This window comes from Marmota marmota, unplaced genomic scaffold, assembly GCF_001458135.2.
Source record: "Marmota marmota marmota unplaced genomic scaffold, marMar, whole genome shotgun sequence".
Lineage (NCBI taxonomy): Eukaryota > Metazoa > Chordata > Mammalia > Rodentia > Sciuridae > Marmota > Marmota marmota.
Window position 1 is genome coordinate 308465 of NW_026000206.1, and position 18267 is coordinate 326731.

General features: G+C 48.6%; 2 protein-coding genes across 8 annotated transcripts in view; both read right to left on the bottom strand.

Moving 5' to 3' along the window:
* Positions 1–4016: 4016 nt before the first annotated feature.
* On the bottom strand, positions 4017–8970 carry CUNH10orf82 (chromosome unknown C10orf82 homolog). Its single transcript, XM_015498472.2, has 5 exons — positions 8916–8970; positions 6398–6616; positions 4865–5051; positions 4341–4438; positions 4017–4230 (listed from the first exon to the last, which is right to left on the bottom strand). Exons 1-5 carry the CDS (start codon positions 8968–8970, stop codon positions 4085–4087), a joined length of 705 nt encoding a protein of 234 aa, XP_015353958.2. The 3' UTR covers positions 4017–4084.
* A 2994-nt stretch (positions 8971–11964) lies between these two features.
* Hspa12a (heat shock protein family A (Hsp70) member 12A) overlaps positions 11965–18267 on the bottom strand; it is a 149546-nt gene continuing 143243 nt past the window's right edge. For all 7 annotated transcript variants that reach the window (XM_048791272.1, XM_048791270.1, XM_048791274.1 and 4 more), the window contains 2 exons: positions 17644–17747; positions 11965–16818 (listed from right to left, as the gene is read on the bottom strand). In XM_048791272.1, coding sequence (XP_048647229.1) covers positions 16181–16818; positions 17644–17747 — 742 coding nt within the window. In that variant the 3' untranslated portion in view covers positions 11965–16180. The remainder of the gene's footprint in view (positions 16819–17643; positions 17748–18267) is intronic.

Genomic DNA, 18267 nt, shown 5'->3' on the forward strand with positions numbered 1-18267 from the left:
TGCTTTTTTTTTTTTTTTTTTTTGACAGTGCTAGGAATGGAACCCAGGGCCTCATGTGTGCTACCCAAGTTGTCTACCACTGAGCTACAAACCCAGCCCCATGGCTGCCGATTTTCTTAATCCTTATAACCTAAACTGTTGGGTAGGCTGTTTTGTTATCTTATTTTACCAAATAGGAATTTGATGCTCAGAGAGGTTAAGGGAACTATCAGAGTCATACAGTCTGAAAAATTCAAGAAGAGATATGAACATTGAGAGTCTACCTCCTGCCCATACCTTTCAACAATGTTGAAGCTCAGATCAAGATCCTGATCATTAGAGCCAGCGGATCACCATGGTGGGATGAGGAGCAGGACGGAGAAACTTGGTGTCTCCTCCCACTGGCCTCTGGGGGACCTGTCAATTCTTGCCCAGAAAGAAAAAGAAGCTACCCCCTAAAGGAGCCACGAAGGTTAAACTGTCCTGACAAAAGACCCAGTTTGCCGAGGAAGTTTTGTCTTCCCAGGTAATGGAATTGTTTTTAATGGCAAGAATGAGCTCATTACAGATGCAGCTTGTGCTAATAATGATAATTTGCTGAGCATTAAAATCACATCTCTGCATCTCCCCCGGCCGACAGTCGATGCTCTAGAAATTATAGGCTAGGGAGAAACAGAAAGGAGAAAGTCTAAGGGGAAAAAATTGCAATGGAGAGCTACTTCAACAAAAGGACTCTCAGTTCTGCACACTGAACTTGGTAATCTGAATCGCAAACTTGTGGAAGGGAGACGTGCAGAATTTTTGAATTGCCTTTATTCACTTTTGCTACCTCTGTCACTGGGTGGTTTGGGGTTCTGTTTTGGTTTTAAAGCTAAAGCCATTTTTTAAAAGTTGTGTCAAATGAATTTGTCACTTAAATATTGGTATGTAATACGATCAATGGATGAGAACACTTGGGACAGTTTAAGAGCCACATCAGCCCTGCCACCTCCTTACTTTCCTTGAAAATACTGCAACAGACTTGACCCCCAAGTGGCCATCTGCAAACTGGGTTTGGGAAAAGGGGACAGACAGACATGCCTCCCATGTAGCTCATTTCTGAGGTGGGCAGAGATGCAGCCTGCATAGGAAGGGATATGTCTCCTGGTGTCCTCTCTGGGGCTTTGAGGTCCCTCCTTCAGGGTTTAGGAAAACTGGGAAAAATCTCAACTATTCACATAGATTTGCCCCTGCCCTTTGAAGAAAGTGCTAGCTGTCTTCTATTGAAATGTGATTTTTAAAATTTAATTTCCAAAGTATTTAAGTATCTTCTTCAACAGTTCAAATAAGGATTTTAAAGATGATATTATTTCTTAGTTATGAATGCAATATTTGGAGGCTGTGGAAAATCAGAGAAAACACAAAGAAGAAAATAAAAGCAAACAGTAGCACCATCTACTAAATGACCATTGTGAATATTATGGGTTAGCTCCCCCCTTTATTAAATAAAAGACATGGTGTGTGTGTGTGTGTGTGTGTGTGTGTGTGTGTGTGTGTGACGTAGGTTCACAGCTACTGCACATCTTAGGACCTTCCTTTTTCAAGAGCTGTATCGTATATTTCCACAACAGTATTTTCCCTTCACATCATCTTTGACATAGTAGCTCCTACTGCATCCCAAGCCCACAGGGATGGGGGTGGTGGTTATGTTTTGTGAGACCATTACTGTTTACAACACCCTTAGGCACTTCTTTGTTCAAGACTGTTCAGTTCTGAGACCCTGTGGCCATCTGATGAACCTGTGGACCTGAAATATGTAAGATTACAAAGGAAATAGCACCAAAATATTCAAGAGAGCAAATCTGGGTGAAATAGCCACATGTCTTTTTTTAATTTTTAACTTGTTTTAATTAGTTATAATTGACAGTAGAATGCATTTATGCACTTTGATACATCATACATAGATGGGCTATAATCCCTCATTTTTCTGAGTGTACATGTTGCAGAATCACTATATATTAATAATGTTATATATATACATAAAGTAATAATGTCTGTTTCATTCTACTATTCTTTTCTCCACATCCCCTCCCCTCCCCTCCTTTCACTTCCCTCTACCTAAACTAAGGTAACCCTATTCTTCTCTAGTGCCCTCCTATTGTGAATTACCATCCACATATTAGAGAAAACATTGGGCCTCTGGGGTTTTTTTGGCTTATTTCACTTAACATGATATTTTCCAACTCCATCCATTTACCAGCAAATGCCTTAATTTCATTCTTCTTTAAAGTTGAGTAATATTCCACTGAATATATACGCCACATTTTCCTTATCCATTCATCTATTGAAGGACTCCGAGGTTGGTTCCATAGTTTAACTATTTCGAATTGAGCTGTTATAAACATTGATGTGGCTGAGTCACTGAGTATGCTGATTTTAAGTCCTTTGGGTATAAACCGCTGAGTGGGATAGTTGGGTCAAATGGTGGTTCCATACTGCTTTCCCTAATGGTCGTACCAATTTGCAGTCCCATCAGCAATGTATGAATGTACGTTTTCCCCCACATCTTCACCAACATTTATTGTTGCCTGCATTCTTGATGACTGCCATTCTGACTGGAGTGAGATGAAATCTTAGTGTCGTTTTGAGAGTAGATTCCGAGGCTCTAGTAACTAATCGTGGAGTGAGGGGAGCATTAGCATGACTTCTAGCTGTTTACCACACCTTCGTATGGTACCAAAGGTCCACGATTTCTATGGGGCTGAGGTGACAGAGTACCTGGCTGTGGTGTGTCCTTTACCTTCACAAATGAAGGAAACACTTGGAGATCTGTAAAACGAAGAGAGAACTTTTTCTTATCAAGATTTTTCCATCCTCTTGACCTCTATCCAGGGAAGCTCAGAGCCCAGGGAGCCCTGGCAAAAACTCTTGCCTTGGGGAGCAGTTCCAGGAGCAGCTTGCTTGCTGCATCTCCGGCTCTGAGCATTTTTAAAATATTTATTTTAAGATGTCAATGACCTTTATTTATTTATTTATATGCAGTGCTGAGAATCAAACCCAGTGCCTCACACATGCTAGGCGAGTGCACCACCACGGAGCACAACCCCAGCCCCATTTTTTAGCTTTTTGATGCTGATGGCCTCCTTAGACCCACAGCTGCTTCAGATTTCAGGGAACTGAAGGCTGCCAAGTGGAGTCAGGGAGAGACCTGTCAGGTGACAGGCAGCAGTGACCAGTGCTATGGGTTGAACTCTGTTCCTCAAAAGAAGGAAGTCTTCTTGAAGTCTTGGTCCCAGTACCTCGGAATGTGACTGGTTTACAAATAAAGTCATTGCAGGTGAAATTAGTTTAGGTGAAGACAGACTGGAGAAGGGATCTCCTAATCCCATGTGACCTTCTAAGAAGTGGCCACATGACAACACAGACACACCCAAAGAGAACAAACACCCTGTACGGGAGGGCTGAGATGGGAGTCACATGGCATGCGCTGCCACCACCCCCCAGAGGAGGAAGAGGCAAGGACCGACTTCCCTTCCGGTGTCAGAGGGAGAGGGGGCCCTGCTAACAGTCTGGATTTGGAAATTCTGGCCTCCACAACTGTGAGGCAATAAAGCTACCAGTTGGCTCTACTTTTCTTAGGACAGTCCTGGAAAACTGATGTAGCTGTATCTGCCAGTTGGGGCCTCAAGGGGACTAGGATTCTAAGAAAGCAGGGTTGGCTGCAGGCCAGAGTTGGGGATATACCACACCAGGACCCAGCATGGCTGACGTGGTAACAGCGCTCGACTGAGGCTTCAAAGTAGAGCCTGGCCCAGCTACACGAGGTTCCCTCAGGGTTTAGGAAGAGAAGGCCCCACCCTGGCCATTCTCAAGGTCAATGCAACCTGAGAAAAACCCACAAAGACCTTTAGCACACTGAGCAGTCTCCTCTTTATTCCCACACAACAACAAGGTTCGTGATTGCTGACAGCCACGCTGCAGCTCAGGGTGCAGGCCCAGGGAACTGTGCTCTTACAGTGTCCTATTGCCCACTAGGTGTGGATGAGGCACCAGCCTGTGCAACACTGGCAGGCTTCTGCCACTCCCCTCGGCTCCACCTGTCCCTGGAGGTCTAAGCCACATGCTTCTAGACCTCTGCATTCTTTGGTAAGGGCCGTGGCCCTAGATAAATCTTCGTGTTGCATGGAGTACTTAGCCTCTGAGGCGAGTCACATGTCACCGGAGCTCTGGGGTCTTGGCTCCAGGGTTTTCCAAAGGTAGGGCAGCTTCCACCTGGAAGAGAAACCCTCCACAGGAGCGGCAGGCAGGCAGCCAGCTCCGCAGACGAACACACCAGTGCCTTCTAGAACACGGTAGGAAGGAAAGAAAGCACCCTCGCTCACCTGCGATGGAGAAGTCTGGGTTTGGGGGTGTCAGCTCTTTGTGCTGCAAAACTTTTGGAGAAGGAGCATCAGTTTGTGTGGGGCTAATTCCACACAGTCTAAAGTAAGAACAAAAGTCACAAAGTTACTCCTTTTAACAATACAAATAAGAATAACACACACAGGTCCTGGGGGGGAGTCGTGTGTTCATTTCTAATCCTTACAATTTATCCTAACGGTTAGGATTGTTGTCCCCTTTCCAAAAGAGAAAACTGAGGCCACAGGAGCCACCATATGCAGTGCCCATGGCGTCACCTCCATCTCCCTCCCTCCATCAGCACCTGGAGTCTCTTAGGTCACTGCTGGACAGTTGGCCGCTGGGGAGAGCTGAGCTCAGGCGGGAGTGTGGCTGCCTACCAAGAAGGCCCTACAGACCAACAAGACAACTTCTACACACCCCCCCCAGACCCACGGCGGTCCTAGTGCAGGGGGCGCTCTTGTCTCTGGGTCTTGCAGCCAGTGGTTTGACCCCCCTACACACTTACTCCTCGTATGATTTCAGACGTGCTCTCTTGGCCCGCTCCACAATGTCCTTGAAGTCCTTGTAGCAGTTTCTGGCCATGACAGTGTACCTCGTGGCACAACCTAGTTCAGTGACCTTGGCTCTGGGGAGGTAGCCTGCCCAGCCAGGGATCGGGGGCTCATGGAGAGGTTTCTTCATGTTCTTGCATTCTGTAGAGAGACAGTATTCTTCCTGAAGGCTCGGGGGAGTTCTGCAGAGGGCAGTGTTCTCAAGCCAGCTGGCACCCCAACAGTTAGCCCAGGGGAACTCTTGGGCCAGGTATTGTGGGAGGGGCTTTACAAATAGTTTCTCGTTTAATTCTCTCCCAAACCATCCAGGTTAGCACCACTGTTACCTCCAGCACAGGAAGGAGGAGACTGAGGCCAGGAAGGAGGAGACGGAGGCCTGCAACGAGGTTCAGACAGACCTGGCCAGAGTCACATAGTCAGGAGGCGTAGGGCAGGACTCAAAGCTGGCTCTATGTTCAAAGTCCTGGCTCTGAGACAGATCTGCTTCCTTCTCAGATTGACGGGGAAGCTTCAGGCACCCCCGTGTGATGCTTTAAATAAGGCAGGGAATTGACAGCAGCACCAGCTTAGGAGGCTGCTTTCAGACTTTACCAAGAACCTGCTTCAGGTCCTGACTGTGATCCTAGCTTGCTGGGTGACCTTGGGTAAATTTACCATCCCCATATTCTCCAATGAGGCCCCTGAATTGGAGGACATCCCAGGGAGCATCTAGTCGATCCTTCCCTATTTTAAAAGAAGATATTGAAGCCCAGAGAAGGGAAGTAAGTTGTCTTGGGTCACACAGCAAGTAGCCACAGAGGTGGGCTAAATCCCAAACTTAGGCAGAGATTTTTGGTAAGGTTTGGAAGATTTTTAAAGCACAGCAAACGTGTAAATTATCATTTGTTCATTTGTTCTTGAAAAAATTTTGAACAATTATAGCAAAAAGAATAAAAGCAATCAGTTCCTTGATTTTACTATAGGCTTTTAGGCCTTAAAATAATCTAGGTCAAATCGGCGCTGCGATTCCTGTCATATGATCCCATCACAGTGGTCTCCATTGTTGATGTTGGGTGAGAAACCCCTTCCTCCTGAACTGGCACCCGGAGGAGGAGGAATCAGACCCAGGGCTGACCTCAGCACCCCTGCTATGACCTCAGCCAGTGACCCCAGCCCTGGAAGCCTCCCTTCTCCTGTCTCTTAGATGGGAATGACAGTCGTGACCTCACAAAGTCCTGCGGTTGGGGACCACTGTTCCCAGGACAGAGAAACAACCAGAAGTGTGTTGTGACTGGCCCAGGGCCTCTTAGTGCTCAGGCCAGCACCCTCTGGCCTGACCAGGACTGTGTCCCTCTCCCAGGAAGGGTGTTCTCCCTCGTGTGAAGAGACTGAGCCTGTCCTTTGGAGCCCTGGGGACTTGGGGCTGTGCTGGGTACTGTGCTCTCTGTGGCCTCTGGGATGTGTGCTTGGGGCCAGTCGGAGGGGCAGCTGGTTTGGGGGGCCCATACCCAGACTCAAGGGGTGGTACTTCCGAGTGTACTCGTGCAGAGCCCGCAGGACCGTGTCCTCAGAGCAGACGGGCTTCAGTTTGGGGGCAGCGTCCACTGAACGGTGAAGCGCCTCCTGCCGGTCTATGTATCGCTGCCTTTGCTCCTGGAAGTCTTCCAGGCAGTGGTCCATGTGGTCCTCGCCGGAGGTCCCCTGGCAGCTGAGGTAGGGCACAAAACCTGCAAGAGCCAGGCAAAGGGCAGCCTTGAGCCAGGCCAGCCGGCGGGGATTACAGAACCTGCCAGGTCGCCCCAGCTCAGCCCACCGCTGGGCAGGTCCCCGCCTACAGCGCTGCGTTTTTCCAAAGGCCATTAATACAAGCAGTGCTCTTGTTTCCACTGAGACAGGCCCTCCCAAGGCCACCCAAAATGACCTTGGAGCTGGGAAGTGAAGGCCCAGTTCAACAAAGGCGATGACAGTCATATTCTTTTATAGCAAAGCCCCTGACGTCAGCCAGAAAGCAAATGCGGAAAGCATTTAATGGTCCAAAATGATAGTCTGAGGAGTAATTGAAATTATTCCTCTTTTTAGAGAGAAAGCTTATTTCCTTGACACTTCCCAAATGCAATTTGGGATCTTTCATGCTGGACCGTAGGGAAATTGCAGGCTTATTAAAAGCATAGACCTATTATACAAAAAGGTAAACTCATTATCTGCAAGACCCACCCCAAGAACAATTTTTCACCGTTGCCCACAAAACAACATATAATCATTACAATGAGTATGGGTAAAACACAAGTATTTATTTAAACTGGATGCTGAATCCCAAGTATTATAATATTGTCACAATAAAACCATTTTTAAAGAGAACAAATGAGAAAAACTGGTTAAGAACTTGGTTTTAAACCACAAAGTAAATAAATAAATATCTCTCAGTATCAGAGCCCAATGTTTTTGCCTTTGTCCCTAGGGAAAGAAATCCTGGCATTGGGGTTGAAAGCAGCCCCTTCCCAACCCTTTCCCCCTACTACAAACCACCTCCAGAAGAATCTCATTAATTGACCTTGATAATGAGAAACTCCTTCACCCACCAACCCTGGGGCAATGAAAAGTACTCCAAGGTCACAGGGAAGATCACAGAAGTCCAGGAGCCTAGCCTTGGTGGCTTGCCTACCTCAGGGACTACCTTGGATCTGCATAGATTTTACGTGTGTTCACATGCATATGCACACCACCACACCACACACACACACACACAGAGGAATATAAGCTATTTTTATTGAGTCTAGCTAAGAACTCAGGTATTTAAAAGAGCAAATGTCATGACAACAATCATAGGGTGGTCTCTGCAGTGGTGTGCACTGGACCCCCAAATAGACACATCCAAGTCCTAACCCCTGTGAGCCTCACCTTCCTGGGACATAGGGTCTTTGCAGATGCAATTAGGGATCCAGAAATGAGATCATCATAGATTTAGGATGGACTGTGAATCCAGTGACTGGCATCTTATAAGTGAAAGGAGAGGATACAGGAGACACTAACTTAGAGGCAGAGGAAAGGCCACATGAAGAGTCCCTTGAAAATGGAGGCAGAGATCGGAGAGATGCTGCCACAAGCCAGGGGACATCTGTGGCCACCGGAAGCTGGAAGGGGCAAAGGAAGGACCTGCCCCCTAGGGAGAGACATGGCCCTGCCCAAAACACCTTGATTTCAAATTTCTAGCCCGTAGGACCAGGAGAGAATAAGCTGCTGTTGTTTTAAACCATCCAGTTTATGGTAATTTGTTGAAGAAGCCCTAAGAAATGAAGACATCTATTTTACTTGAATTTTTTCTTGCTTGGAAGCTAAGTCATTACAGTCACATGGATGGTGTCAAGCAGAGACTTGAACCATCTCTCAGTTTGTCAGCCCCAAAGGCTGGGCAACTGTGGACTGAATGTTCCCTAAGCACCCCTTCCTCCTGAGAACAGCTATGTGTAAAGGCTGAGGGCCCTTGGGGACCACTGGGATCATCACCCATGGGGATGTGACAGATTAAGTTCTCAGGAGCCCAGGAGCCTGAGGAGTAAAAGCCTTTGGGAAGGGTGACCAACTGTCCTAGTTTTCCAAGGACTAAGGGGTTCCTGGACACAGGACTAGCACTACCATGATTCCAAGAAAACCAGGGCAGTTGACTGCTTCCATTTGGGGGACACAGGGAGACATGGAAGGATGAAAGCCCTTGTGGGAGACTAGAAAGACCAGCTTGGGGAAGGTCAGGGCCCCCACTAAGGTGTGTGTCTGTCCTCACAGCATTGTGTCCATCCTGCTCTAAATTTGTTCAATGGACATGAAGTGCTTCCCATATGGGTCATGTCCCACAGGGTGTAGCCTAAGTTCTTTCTCTCCATCCATCAGAGCCATCTGTCAGCCATCTGCAGCCCTGGGCACTCTCAGTGGGTCTTACAGCCTGGAGCCAGTCTGCCTGAGAGGCACGGACAGGGGGCCGAGGCAAGAACAAGGACCAGTGCCACAGTTCCCCTGAGTGTTGTCACTTACCACTGTAGCCTGGTGTGACCGGAGGACGTCTAATGAAGGTCTTGGAAGTCTCCATGATTTCGCTGTCTGTTCATGAAGGGAAGAAGGAATAAATTGGTCATCCTTAAGTCTCTGCCTCAAGTACCTACTGTGCCTGTGCCAGATCCCTTGGGAGCAAAGAATGGCTTTGCCAGGGGCTGGGACGCAGAGGCGGCACCGCCATCTTACTCCAAGCTGGCAGACAGAGCTGGCTTCAGTTACCAACAATGACCTGGTTCCAAGGGGCATCGCTTTTCATGCTACCTTTAGATAACATTGCAAATCACAAGTGTCTCCCTTCCCAAGGAGGCCCCTCCCTCCCCCCGCCCTGTCCGCCCAACAGTCATGAATGATGCACACACTGTGGTCATGAAACGTGACAGAGGTTGGGAATGTAAAGACGAACAGGACTCAGGAGCCCTCACATAGGGCTCATGAACCTCGGGGGAGGAAAGAGACGAGGCACCCACCCTCCAGAGCTAGTTCTTTATGGAGATGGAATGTGGGTGCAGTGGTAATGTCTGCCACCACCCCCTTCAGCTCCACACCATTGGGCAATGTCTGGAGACATTTTTTTGTTGCCACAGCTTGGGAGATGGGACACTCCTCATATCTAGTGGCCAGGACGCTGCCAAACATCCTTCAAGAAACAAGAAAGCTCCCTGAAACAATCGCCTGTCAATTATGGCTCATAGAGATCAGAAAGTCCCAAAAGGCTGGCATGGAGTCGAAGGGGAATACAGGGTGGCGGGGGGTTTGTGGCAGTACCAGTTTATGTGCCTGTTGTCTGTGAATCAAGATTTCTTCCCCCCTCCAGGTCGCCAGTGGTTTCCCCCAAAGGCCCAAGGTCTGCATCTCGACGCTGTGGATGCTGCCATGCCCTATTCTGCCCACAGGTTCATCTCTACAGCAATGCCCTTGAGGTCAGGAGAAGGGGCTTTCAGGTGGACGGGGGCCATGGTCCTGGTTCCTCAGCGGTGATGGGAGAGGCAGTAGTGACCCAGCCCCATCAGGTTGACAGCAGTGAAGACCGAGCTGACCCAATCACGGCAGTCTATGCCTGGGAGGAGAGACTGGCTGTGAAGAGATGCCCAGTGCACACTGTCCACCTGCTACCAAAATTTTTCTCCAAGCTTTACATGTGCTGACTCACCAAATCCTCTCCTCAGCCTGTGACACACATGTGGCCCTCCTATTCTACCCATTTCCAAACGAGGATGAAAAAGGCACGCCCATTTCTAGAACACTGGCTCTGCAGACAAGGTGGAAGGGAGCCGCATTCTTGTTGAATCCCTGCAGTGTCCCTCAGGGTAACACCTATTGGGGTTCCCATGTGAAAGACGATTTTCAAAAGGCACAGAGAGATCAAGTAACATGTCCGAGGACCCTAGAGTGAAAGCAGACATGAAGGATGAACTCCAAACTCTCAGGGGCAAGACGTGTCGTCCAAAAGTGTTGTGCTTGGATAGGGCCCAGCGTCCAGCCTGCCTGGAGGAGGTGGGCAGTGAGGAGCTTGGAGAGGAGGGGCCCTGAATGAGGGGCAGAGGAGGGGGCTGGAAATGGACGACACCGACACCAACCCTTCCCTGCCACCTCCTTCCCACCCCAACCCCTGCTCTCACCTGGGCGGACTTGGACCTGGGACATGCACTGGGCCAGGCCTCGGTTGTCCTGGGCCTTGGGCCATCCAGGCCTCTGCCTCATTCTCCAGGCCTCCCGTCCCATCTCCTGGGCTCCCACTGAGGACTCCTGGCCTCCACCAGCCTCTGATCTCCAAGCCTCCCACAGCCTTTGTGAGCTCACACCTGGGCGGGGCAGGGGGTGGAGCCTCAGGCCCCAGAGCCTGCCCCTCCCCCCTCCCCTGGGGATCCACCTCCTCATCCCCCAGCACCAGAGATGAGGTGGGCCCAGTGGACCCATTTAGTCCAGCCTTGAGTATGAAACAGACCTTCACCCAAAAATACCTGCCCTTGGAGCCCTGCACAGAGCCTGGTCCCCCACGGGAGGGTACCACTCGGGGGTCAGAGCCGCCATTCTGCTGGTGTAGAGACAGTGGGAAGTGGGCAGAGGAACGGGCCCCCTTCACTTGTGGGTAAGGGCCAGTCGTGGCTGTGTGAGGAACCTGTGGGCAGGAGGAAGCCTGAGGAGGAGGCAAGGCCTTGTGACCCCAGTGGCCCAGTAACAGGTGCCTGGCTGGGCTCAGCCCAGCCCTTGCCCACTTCTGTCTCTAGGAGGGGCTGGACTTTTCAGCCGCCCGGTACAAGCAAAGCAGCAATTTACCAAAATGAAGGCATGCCTGGGAAGTCGAGTCACCCCTTTCTAGCCGCAATTTATGGGAGTGAAGAGAGATGGAACCTTCATCTCATTGGATTGAAATCCACCAAGATGCTGCCCAATGACCCAGACAGGGAAAGGATGGCCAAAGCCCCGCTGCCTAGTGGCACTACTGCTCTCCCAGTACCTGTCTAAGGTTCCGGACACCTCCCAGCCTTCTCCACCTCTTTCTCCTGGAAAGTGAACTTCAGGTGGAGGCAGGTGGAGCCAACCACCAATTTTAACCTTCTTGTGATCCTAGGACCCCCCACCTCTGGCCATCTAGAATCTTCTAGAGGCAACTCAGAGAGTGATCCAGGTGTGGATTCTGGAAGCATCCCAAGGCTCTAGTTAAAGCCAGTTTCACCTGCTAGGGTGCCAGTGAGCACGGCACTGTCCCAGGCCTTCTGTGTTCTTTAGTGACTTTCATTTGGGTGCAGTGAAGTTGCCCATGGCCACTCTGCATACGGACCTACTCTCTGGCTAGACTACTTTCTTCCTGTTTGGAAGAAAACAGGGTTCTGTGGACATGAATGGAGCCTTGGTTCCCAGGAAAGGAAGGGCCAGTCATGTTGGAATGACTGTTAATAAAGCTTATTGCCATCTAGGAAAGACCTGGAAATCATCCTGGAGATGGGGTGGAGAGGGCAACAGTAATGACCCATCTAGAATTCCACATACAAAACCAAAGTGGGGGAAAAAAAAATCCTGGGCCATATGAGATCCAGAGTTTTACTTTATTAGACATCAGTGAAGATAAGAGAGTTTGCAGACACAGTCCTGTCCAGTTGTGAACTGCTGCGAAATTCTGTGAAGTTTGGATCTATCTTGTAGTGAACAAGACCCTGAATGGCTGAGACAGTAGAACAGTGTTCCGTAATTCAAGCAGATGAGAGGTGTTAGTGACAGGATGGCCAACAACTTTTATACTAGTCATCCACTTAAGTCATTTCCCAGCATCCATAGGCAGCTTACTCACGGCGATTACATCTCTACAATGTGAAGTTTGATCTTGGACTATTAATGCATTTGACTCCTGTTTATATTGGTGCATGCGATTCTTTGCTACCCTGGCAATTAACCAGACCTGGACTCTAAAAGCTAAACTTGGTCTAAATAACATTCTAAGGGTGGGGCAGGCTCTGTAATCTGGACTCAGCCAACACTCTACAAATACACCCTTGTGATTCCTCCTCTTTCATATCATGTCTGTAAGTTGTCTGTCATTCATTAATGCCTGCTGCATGCAGAAAAGGCAGTGACAAGGGACATCAACAACTCTGCTTCCAAGAAAGGTGACTATCAAATAATATGCCAGGAGCAACTGAGTAATGGGTCAGGACCACAGGCCTTCTAGAAATCTTCTAAGATTAGGAAATGTGTCCAAGTGTACTTATCCAGTGCTGTTACTCTAAAATATTTCAATAGGGGGAAGGGATGGATTTGGGAGTCTTGTCTAAGGAGTTGGATTACTAGGGCTGCATCTCTGGGGCCAGAAGAAAGTCCAGCAAAATTGTCACCCCTTCTCTATCATCAATTTGCCAACACCGTAGATTTCTATCAGTTCATTGAAGAGAACTGGTAGACAAGGAGACATCCTTAATTCAAGGCAGGAAGAGCTTTGCGTTAGCAGCAAACAAGGGACTTGCCTCATCCTTACCCAATAGAAAAGCTTGGTTTATGTACCACTTGGTTCCTGCCTTTGACCCTGGTATACTAAAAACATCCACACATGGACCACACTTTGTCCTCAGAGTCACTACTTTGCCCCACAAGTACAGGTTGACAACCCAACAGAATGCAAAGAGTTTTCATAGGTTTTTCTGCACAGTCATATTTGGTTACCAAACCAGAATGTTCAGCTCTCAAAGTCTGGACAGGAGAATTGATACATTATGCTCCTTTAAATATAGCTCCTGAATCTTTGGAAAGAATGTGCATGTGGAAGTTGGCGAAAACTGAAGAAGCTGTTGATCCAAGTGGTCTGGGTGTTCAGAGTATTAGCTGACCCTAGGGCACCTCTGCCTAATGCTCAGTCTTGCACACATAATCCATCACTTGGTATCGGCGCAAATCAGTGGTTAGTGAGAGCAATTAAGAAATGAAAATATGAAATATTAAGGGCAGTGATATCAACAAAAATCAAAGAACATTTTCCTTTTTTAAAATAAGAAAAACATATTGTAGAAACAAAGATTCTGTACAAGATTTCAACACTGTATGTACATAAAATTATATTACTCATAACTAAATGGAAAAGTCTTATTTGCAGACTGTGGCTGGTAACACCAAAGAGGGACACACAACATTAAGCTTTTGAAGCAGAGCAGGCAGCAGGAGACCCCGAGAAACACACCTTGGTGCCGGGCTATGAAATCCCACGACTCAAGTTATGGAACTGGCCTTCATCCAGTTCTGTGGCTTATTCATGTTTCACTTTCTAGCAGGGAAATCTGCAGCAGGCGAAGTGAAAAAGAAGATGGGCTAAAAAGAAACCCGAAGTGCTGCTGCTCACAATCTGCATATTGGCCGTGGTGATGGTTTGTGAATCCAACTTGCATTCAAAGCGCATTCCCTGGTTCTCCGTTCGCTATGCATGCCTCCAGTGACTTGAAATCGGAATGACTTCCAGCAGGTGGAAAAGACTGCTTTGAACAGATCAGAAGGACTGTGATTCAGATCCTTGAGTCTCTGTCCTCAGTTGGCTCCTGAATGTTGGCGAAAACTGACTTTGGGTGGTGGGGGAAGGAAAAATGCAGACCCACTGGCTGCCTTTCATGACATCTTTTCCCTGCCGGACCACCTTGTGAGAATTTAAAGGGCCATCCTAGGTGACGGAGCCCCAACCCCACTTACCAAGAGGACAAGGCATGGGGTCCGCCCTCTTCCCTAAGAAAACTCCAAAGGGAAGAACAGAGGGCTCAGGCTGTGGCCTGTGCTTCAGCTTTGACAAACTAAAGTTAGGAATTCTCAAATTCCAGCTGAACCCCAATCACTTCTGGTATACAATACAAATGCAGATTCTGGACCCCTTCAAATTAGCTTCTGCTTACAAGGGATGGGATCCAGGAACCTGCTCTAAGCGAGCACCCAGGCGATTCTGACGCAGGCAAGCCACAGACCTGCTTTAGAGAACAACTGGCTTGGTAAGTGGATGGAAATGGAGAATACCATGCCAAGTGAAATTAGCCAAACCCAGAAGCTCAAAAGGTCAGATGTTTTCTCTCATATGCAGAAGCTAGAGTGAAATAAAAGAAAGGGGGTGGGGGGAAGAATAGGATAACATAAGAAACCATCAAATGCAAATTAATAGGTGAATGAAAGAAAGTTAGTAGAGGAAGGAAATGGGGAGGGGGAGGGAGGACAAGAGGGAAAAGAGGGGATCATGAACCATTCAATATCCATGCATGTATGAGTTTGTCTGGATGAACCCAATGATCATAAAGCTCTAATAAAAAAGAGAGAGAGAAAAGAAAACAACCGGCTTAATTCACCAAGTCTAGATCTACACATGAATTTAGATGGATTTGAAAAACTGGAGATTTTTAATGAAGCATCTCATAGAACAGATTCTCCTTTGACATTTCACCAATGTATTCCTTTCACAAGATGGAAATGAATGGTCAGAACTCTCAGGGGGATGGAGACCGAGCAGGAAGGATAGGGGCTAATTTAAAGTTTGGATGCTTTTCAAGGTTAAGGGCTGTTCTGGAGTCAGGGACTAGGAGATGTGAACAAAGCAATGGCAGCCTCATGTTCTCACAGTGAATTCCTCCATGATTAACTAGAATTACTTTTGAACTCAGAAATCAGGATTTGGCATTCTGTGAGTTAGATGACAACATATGTAGTAGTTTCCCCTCATCCATGGTTTCAGTTACCATGGTCAACTGTGGTCCAAAAATATAGTAGAGTACAATGAGATATTTTGAGAGAGACCACATTCGTATAAATTTTGTTACAGTTGGTTTGTACAATTTCCTTATTTTGTTATTATTATTATTCTCTTACTGTGTCAAATTGATAAATTGAACTTTATCACAGATATGGAGATATAGGGGAAATGTATATATAGTGTGTACATATATATATATATAGGGTTTGGTACTATGGGGCAGGTTCATGTCTCTACTGGGGATCTTGGAATGTATCCCCCACAGATGAGGGGTGAATACTGTGATTTGGTGTAAGGCAGCAACTCTTCAATATCCTTTTCCATCAAAGCAAGTTTTTACCTGCTGAAAAGCTGAGGTGTCAGCATTCCTACTCCCCAAAATCCTAGTGGGGTAGCCAAGGCTCTAGTTATTTTTCCCCAAACCTCCTTGGAATTTAAATTATCTCAGAACTTAAAATAGCGCCCAGTGTGGGCAGTCTTCTCCCACCAGCTGACGGCGCTCCAAGTTCCCTCTGAGTCACCGCTGTTCATTCCAGGATGAGAAGAAACTGACTGCAGATGGGTGGCATTTTATATTGACTGCTATCCAAAAAGAAAAAGAAAAAAACCTAAAAAGAAAAGATCTCAGACGAAGATTTTCTCCTGACTCAAAGATCTCATTTCAAATCTAGAAAGAAGGCAATAGGGCATTCTAAGTTCTACTTGGCAGAGATCTGTTCAAAGCAAGGCTCCACCACTGCTGCAGACTGTACCGGTCCCCTTGTCGGGTGGTTGGTGCACCACTTTGGTACCTGTGAAAACTAGCTGCGCTTCTAGGATCCTTGAATTTCCTGTTCCTAGACCTCAATCGTAATTTCTGACCGCTTTTCTGACTCCAGTGTACCCTCCAAAAATCCCTAGTTATTTCTCACCCTGGTTGTTCTCCTGCTAAAGTTCAGGTGGGCAATGGCAAGGGTCAAGGTCAAGGTCAGGACAGTCAAGGATAAGGTCAGCAGATGCAGATGAGCTGGTCCTAGGGGCGGGCGGCAGGGAAGGATGGTTAGTAATTTAAGAAGTCGATCCCCACTTTGACACTCTTTGAGGTGGCTATGTCGATGGCTGTGGCCTTGATCTCGGTGTCCCCGAACTGCATGAGGGTCTGGATTTCCCTCCTGGCAGGCACTGCTGTGCCGCTGGTCCCCGTGAGATCCAGGCGGAGCGTGCCACACTTCTTCACCCCTGGGTCAGTGATGAAGCTGACGGTGTCATGCTCAGAGCTGTAGATGTTGATGACAATGACCAGCTGAGAGGGCTTGGCCGGGGTATAGCTACGTTTGACCAGCTCTCCCAGGGCCACCGACTGGTCGGCAGAGATGAACTTGTCAAACACGTCGGTGCACCAGCGAGTGCCGTCCTTCACCAGCAGCTTCTCGGGTGGGTGCTTACCCTCCACGTAGCGGTTCAGCACACCCACCCCGTAGGTGAGCGGGGACCTGCGTACCTTGATGACCGCAGGGTCCAGGCCGAAGAGGACGGCGCCCTTAAGGATGGTGAGGCCCACGTCCTGGGGGATGATGATCCGGCACTTGTCACCAAAGGCAGAATGCACTGCCTGCTGCAGGAGGGGCGCCTCGGCAAAGCCACCCACCAGGAAGAGGAACTTGACCGTGCAAACCTCCGGCTTCTGAAACAGGTCCCCTGAAAGGGAAGAAGATGGAGGAAGGTCACACCAGCAAAAGCCAGCAAGCAAGGGAGAAGCAGGCTGCTCGTCTCTGGGAAGAGACGAAACCACCTGGGCCCCAGGGAGCCTGGCTTGGTCTGAGCCATTGAGTTCTTATCAAGTTGGTCTTTCTAAGAAAAGGAGTTTTCACACCAGTGTGCTCAGCTGTAAAGGCCAGAGCAGCTGCTGAGTAGAAGCCCATTTGAACAGAGAGGCAGTGAACATTTTAAGTGGAACTTTCTATGGAGAAAGGAATCTCTCCAAAACGGATCACTGCCACGGTGGAGTAGGCCAGGGCCAGCTGTTAGAGCCAGGATTCTCTGACTTGCATAAAAATCTCATCCCACCTTTAGAGGTTCAGACTTGGAAGGTCGTGGGGGTAGGAAGAAGATGGGAGGTTTGGATCCTGGAAAAGGTCCCCAGTGAGTCAATGAGTGTCCCTGGGTGAAAGCCACCAACTCTGCAGGTTGACAGCACGGCCAGGTTCTGGTGGCCCTCTTGGTTCTCACTACAGTTCCTTCTCCCCTAGTAGGTAGGATTCCTAATCTGTCCTGGTCACACAAACAGGATGCGCTCCCTGGAGTGGCTGTTGGATGACAGGGCTTCAGAGCTCCCAGCTCTCTGACCTCTGGGACCAAACTGAAAGCCCAGGACAGGTTCTCAGCTACTTTGCAGTAGGAGAGGGATCCACAGCCTGTGTCCAGTAACCTCCCCCAGTTCTGTGGCTCCCAGACCCAGATCCCCTGCCAACCCAACTGCATGGTACTGGTTGGTGATGCTGGACAAGCCCCATGGATACTTACGGAGGTGCTCAATGATGCTGTCTATGGTTGGCTTAAAAAGGGCATTCATGGCATCTGGACTCATCCTCAGCATACCCTGGGAGGACCACTTCACAAAATCCACGCTGTGGGAAGGTGACACAGATGGGAACAAGAGTGAGCGCCTGCAGGTGCCAGGGCTGCTCTGCTCTGGCATGTGCCCTGGCAGAACATTGGTCACATCATGGGGCAGAAATGAGTTTCAAAGTCAAAAGCACCCTTGGAAACCCCCTCAACTGCCAAGGCCCGGACCATCAGAACCTCAAGAACTGACATAACCTCTTATATTTCTCTTTGCTTCCGACCTTCCCCTGAGATGATGGAGGCCAAAGTCTCGTGCAAGAAGGAAGGAGGTGCTTGCCCTCTGGACGACAGCGTGCTAAGGGCCCACGAGATGCCTTCACTGTGCTACATAAGCTACAAGTGTGTGTGCTGAGGCGGATCTCCTCAGCCCTCCAGGTAGCTGTCCCATGGCATGGACGTACAACACGTCCAGAAGCAGAAGTGTGGAACAGCAGGAGCTCTGGGAGTGGGGGGGAAGCCAGGTGGCTGGGCTCCAGGCTGGCTCCACGGCTTAGTAGCTATGGGACTTCAGGCACTTTGGCC

What these genes read in the sequence shown, in the direction of transcription:
- CUNH10orf82 (XM_015498472.2), bottom strand. Translation starts at nt 8,970, where the DNA reads ATGGAGACTTCCAAGACCTTCATTAGACGTCCTCCGGTCACACCAGGC. An exon ending in CGTCTGAAATCATACGAGGA is followed by an intron (nt 4,439 to 4,864) that starts GTAAGTGTGTAG and finishes TTCTTACTTTAG; the next exon opens with ACTGTGTGGAATTAGCCCCA. An exon ending in CCCAGACTTCTCCATCGCAG is followed by an intron (nt 4,231 to 4,340) that starts GTGAGCGAGGGT and finishes TTTCTCTTCCAG; the next exon opens with GTGGAAGCTGCCCTACCTTT.